The sequence below is a fragment of the Sinocyclocheilus anshuiensis genome, unplaced genomic scaffold (genome assembly GCF_001515605.1).
Source record: "Sinocyclocheilus anshuiensis isolate Anshui unplaced genomic scaffold, SAMN03320099.WGS_v1.1 scaffold3241, whole genome shotgun sequence".
NCBI classification, from domain to species: Eukaryota; Metazoa; Chordata; class Actinopteri; order Cypriniformes; family Cyprinidae; genus Sinocyclocheilus; species Sinocyclocheilus anshuiensis.
Window position 1 is genome coordinate 19,378 of NW_015554224.1, and position 5,587 is coordinate 24,964.

Sequence of the window (5,587 nt, forward strand, 5' to 3'; positions counted from 1 at the left end):
GAGGCGACGGAAGCATTCAAATTTAGAAGCCTGTGATTGGCTGATGTGTCTGCCTAGCCGGCCGATTTCTAACCAATTAAATATGTTTCTTTCATTCATTGTGAGAAAAGACCCAATCAGGGAATAGCAGCCAGACCTCTTAAATTAGCATGAGCATTCAATAAATAACCAGTACATATTTTTAAGAATATATCAAGTTGTACTGTTCATTTTGAGCTAACATGCCTGAACCCGCGAAGTCTGCTCCTAAGAAGGGCTCCAAGAAGGCCATCACTAAAACCGCCGGTAAAGCAGGGAAGAAGCGCAGGAGGTCCAGGAAGGAGAGCTACGCTATCTACGTGTATAAAGTGCTGAAGCAGGTTCATCCTGACACCGGGATCTCTTCTAAGGCGATGGGCATCATGAACTCTTTCGTCAACGACATCTTCGAGCGCATCGCCGGTGAGTCGTCTCGTCTCGCTCACTACAACAAGCGCTCCACCATCACCTCGAGAGAGATCCAGACCGCCGTGCGTCTGCTGCTGCCCGGAGAGCTGGCCAAGCACGCCGTGTCTGAGGGCACCAAGGCCGTCACCAAGTACACCAGCTCCAAGTAGAGCTCCGTCCGACACCCAAAGGCTCTTTTAAGAGCCACCCATATTATCACTGAAAGAGCTTTTGTAACTTTTAACCATTGAAATCGCTGTGTGATTTTACGCAATATTAGTGTTTAACTTATTATTATTATTATTATTATTATTATTATTTTTGTTTAATTTGCAATTCACAGCTTTTTTTGTTGTTCTGGTAGTGTTGGCGTTTGCTCAAGTTCACTCATCTTTGTTTTCTAATAGTGGAGTTAAGTTACAGCCTGATAACCGTGAGTTAGATCAGTTTGCAAAACTTTAGTGTAAAATGTTTTCTAAGCTGAATGGAAGTAATTTCTACTCATTTCCGTTATTCTGGAAAAAAAAAAAAAACTTGCACAATTTTTCTTTTGGTCTGCATGAGTTCGGAGTATAATAATCTAATGCATTTAAACAGAAAAGAAAATCATAATTTCATTGAAAAACTACTTTTTTGACGATTTTCCATTGTGGTACAGATTTGTCATATAGCAACATTTAAAAAATCATAAGCTGTACATTGTGTTTAAATTCTCCAAAAATTGGTCTTATGGCATCAAACTTTTTTTTTTCTCTCAGTAATACAGTACAGTATATTCAGTTTAACCTGGAAGATGATTTTGAGGATAATTGAACAGTTACGATCAGAAAAAGTGTCAATTCAATTATCAGTCTCTCACAGAAGCATCTCACAACAAACATTTTTTCTTGCTATGAGAAAGTACAATTTTTTGCTAAATGGGAGTAACTTAAACTTTAAGTGAAGTGACGTGTGGCTACCCATACTCGGAATTTGTGCTCTGTGTTTAAAGGTGGGGTAAGCGATTTTTCAAAAACGCTTTAGAAAACTGATTGGCCCGAGTAGCAAAACAAACTTGTAGCCAATCAGCAGTAAGGGGCGTGTCTACTCATAATGTGGAGAAGAGAGCGTTCAGTGCACAGGACGGACATTAGCCGAGCGACAGAAAGAGACGGCGGATAAAAAACAAAAAAGAGGAAAACGTCTGCGGAACAAAAGAAGGCTTAAGGCAAGAAGTAGGACCCGTGTAAATATCAGATCAGCTTTCCAGCGCTGGAGAGAACTCAAGGAGTATGTATATGTATCTATGTTGTGGACAGCATCACTGATTATGAGTTCTGTAGTATTTTGTCGCGCCGTGCCGCTCGCGTCCGGTGTAGACACGGTGTAACATTGGTTTTGCTTTGTTTCACAGAACTAATCGTTACCAGGGTTGCATACGTGTATATATGGGGCGGAGCTATCAAAATAGGGGTAAGACCCTTTTGGAGTAGGGGCGTGTTTGTTTTGGTGATTTCAAATGTCAACATTGGCTACCAGAAAACGCTTACCCCCCCTTTACACGGTGTAACATTGGTTTTGCTTTGTTTCACAGAACTAATCGTTACCAGGGTTGCATACGTGTATATATGGGGCGGAGCTATCAAAATAGGGGTAAGACCCTTTTGGAGTAGGGGCGTGTTTGTTTTGGTGATTTCAAATGTCAACATTGGCTACCAGAAATCACTTACCCCACCCAAGTGCACACACACAGTAGTGAACACACACCCAGGGAGCAGTTGGGGGTTCAGTGCCTTGCTCAAGGGTCTCACCTCAGTCGTGGTATTGAAGGTGGAAGAGAGCGCTAGATATTCACTCCCCCCACCTACAATCCCTGCTGGACCTGAGACTTGAACCCGCGACCTTCGGGTTACAAGTTCAACTCTATCCATTAGGCCACAACTCCCCCTATTTTTATTTAAATACATTTATTTAAATTAATCTATTAAACTCTAAATAACTTTAAAATTAATTTCTGTGACAAACCAGTAACGGAGCTCTTTCGTAAACACAAAGTTGTAAGTGGTTTTAAGTTTGGGACAAACTGCACGGACCATGTGTTGATAAGCAAATTTTAACAGTTCACTCTTTTAAAGCGCCACTTACTTTTATTTAGTAGTTACAAAAACGATTAAAAATAGACCATAAAAAAAGACACTCTCTTTTATGAAAATGTGGGGGCTCTTAGAAGAGCCGTTGTTTTATATTGTATATCTCCGTCTTCTTCTTGGAGATTTAATGGCGGACGGCATACAACTTTTAGGTGCATTACCGCCACCTACTTGATTTTTTCCCCAAAATGTTTGTCAAATCAAATTTCTCTTTATTTTAATTAAGGTCATCAATCAGTATATTTCTTTCCTTGCTGTATCTTGAACATTTCATTATAACATGTTCTACATTTTCCTCCTGATTACAATAGAGCTCCAGAGGTTGACGTCACGCGATCTAAACTCCAGGCCATCAGGAGAGCACTAGAGCAGCTGTAGCATTGTTATCGAAAGCGGTCGAACAAAACAATAATTTAAAACCAGTGTTTAAACCTTACTATTTCAACATGCATGGTGGACAGCTGCTGTGCTCCAGGATGCCAGAATAGATGGGGGAAAGCAAAGGGGAATAATTTTATTGTATTCCTAAGGATCCTGATAGACGACTAAAATGGTTCACTGCAATAAATTAAAAACAAAACAGAGAGATGGGAGCCATCAAGCAATGGATTTCGCTTGTGCAGTGATCACTTCATATCAGGTATGTTCTTTTTAATGTAACTTGGCAGCTAACATGTTTAAAATGGTTTCTGACCATTGGAATGCCATTACGTTTAGGTTTCACTTGCAGTGTGGTGTGGATTTTGTGGGGCTAATAAAAGCTAGCTAGCCTTGCACTACTATCCCTCGACAGCTTTCCTGGGTGGCACTTTCACTTATGCACTTTAATCCTCTGCTGCACTATATTACGTTCTGCACTTGGTGTCCTCTTGTTATTAGTAGTTGCTCAGGCTGTTTTACTGATCTACTTAACTGCTAGTGTTCACTAGTTGGTATTTTTTTCTTTACTAAAGTTCATGGCTGTGTAACATGTTAATACTTAAGCTACTTGTAAGTCACTTTGGATTAAAGTGTCAGTTAAATGAACAAATGTTAATGTAGCTAGCCTAAAACAGAAGCTTAATTCTTTTTAAATTGTCGCCATTTTCTGTTTAATAATAAGTGACAACCCTCTTTCACCCAACTATGTCCCATCTATCTTCAACCATGTTCCATCCCCGGAGAAGAGAAGAAGAAGACGGAAGTTAGATGTGTTCAACAGAAGACAGAAGAGCAAACTCCAAAGAATAGAGCAGCAAAGTCATCAACTTCAGCAGTAAACCAATCAACAGTTTGTCCTCAAGAGAGCAGCAAGCATCCTACTGCACACCAGGTGAAGGAATCAAACATTACCCACAAAGAACTTGAAAATGTTCATCCTATTCCTGAAGAAAATGATGAAACAGCAGCTTCACCTGTAAAATACACTCAATCTCTGGAATTGGAATGTGAAGCTCTGAGGACTGAAAACATGTTGTTAATAGAGAAAATAAATAGAACTGCACTGATTGAGAAAACTTTACAAAACAATGATAAAAAGGTCAATATCCTCACAGGTTTACAAACATATTCTTTACTGATGACATTGTTTCATGTTGTAGCTCCCGATCTCATGCCCAAGTCTAGCCTAACATTATTTCAGCAGTATATGCTAACATTAATTAAGCTTAGAATGAATTTCTCTTTTGAGTTTTTGGCTTATTACTTTGGCGTTGATCCGGCCACTGTTTCAAGAATTTTCAAATGCTGTATTAATGTTATGTACTGTATAGTAGACTAGTGCCAAGTCTAGTTGTATGGCCTGACAGGGAATCGTTAAGAAAATCTCTTCCATATGCATTTAGGAACAGTACTTTTGAAAAGACAGAATCCATTATTGATCGTTTTGAAATATTTATAGAAAAACCTAGAAACGTATTAGCCAGTGCTCAGTGTTATTCAGCATACAAGTCACACCATAAAATTAAATATTTAATTGCCACAAGGCTCCATTTCTTTCATTTCCAATGGATGGAGAGGCCGCACAAGTGATAAGTTCATCACAGAGCAAAGTAATTTTTTAACCCATTTGCTCCCATGAAACCTGGTTTTGGCAGACAGAGTTTTCAGTGTCAGAGAGTCCATCCGTACTTACCAAGCTGAACTAGATTCCAGTAGGGATGTGCATCTCATGACTGAGGCCGATACGATACGCATCTCGATGCATAGCCTACGATACATTAAAGATACGATACATATGAAGCAGCTACCGATGCGATGCAATACGATTCGCCTCTGTTACGATGCAGTGCGATCCGATTTAGATTAGATTCGATTCAACACAATGCGATTCGATGCAATACGATGTAATGGAGAAAATATGATCACATTTATTGCCTCGAGGCCTGTTTCATAAAACAAGTTTACCAAATAAGCCAGGCTTATTTCAGTCAGTCTGACTCATTGTCAAATATTTTGGTTCCATAAAAGCAAATGTAACATGGGCCTAGATCAAGTTTAGTTACTGTGGCAACTTATGCTGGGAAACTAACCTGGTCTAAAGCAGGCTAACTGTCAGGCTAAGCTGAGTTCCTCTAACACTGACCAATAGGAACACTATGATATTACCACTCTCTCATACTATTATTTTACTTTTTTAATTTTTTACAGTTTCTAGCCATGCAGCCTTTCTCTCTGGTTTTAATATGTTTGCGTGACTTTCTGACATTTACAGATGAATAATAGAGCTGTGACATGTCAGTTATGCACTGAGGAAAACACAATGTCTCAAGTGCATTAAACAGCACAGATATATTTGCTGTATGTCATGGTGGAGCGATTTGATCCATGATCGACATTAAGGTCTGCTTAAGAATAAGCGTGCACAAATTAGTGAGATTGTGTGAACTTAATTTGTTGTTAATGGAACCGCTGTTGCCCCGATTGATTTGTTCAGTTATTTCAAGTCAGGTTTTGGACTTTAATCCCAGTTCCCCTTCAGGAGCTCGAGCTGTGTCGGAAAATGCTTTGGGAACGCCCCCAGCGTGACCACGCTCTGAATCTCATATGAAATC

The 5,587-nt window shown here is 39.6% G+C and overlaps 1 protein-coding gene across 1 annotated transcript; it reads left to right on the forward strand.

Moving 5' to 3' along the window:
• The first annotated feature begins 202 nt into the window (after positions 1–202).
• LOC107671221 (histone H2B-like) lies at positions 203–608 on the forward strand. The gene has a single exon (XM_016464126.1). The coding sequence runs from the start codon at positions 222–224 to the stop codon at positions 594–596; it is 375 nt and encodes a 124-aa protein (XP_016319612.1). The 5' UTR covers positions 203–221; the 3' UTR covers positions 597–608.
• The last annotated feature ends 4,979 nt before the right edge of the window (positions 609–5,587 follow it).

Bases quoted from the DNA above. Each gene is read 5' to 3' on its own strand.
- LOC107671221 (XM_016464126.1), top strand. From the start codon at position 222: ATGCCTGAACCCGCGAAGTCTGCTCCTAAGAAGGGCTCCAAGAAGGCC.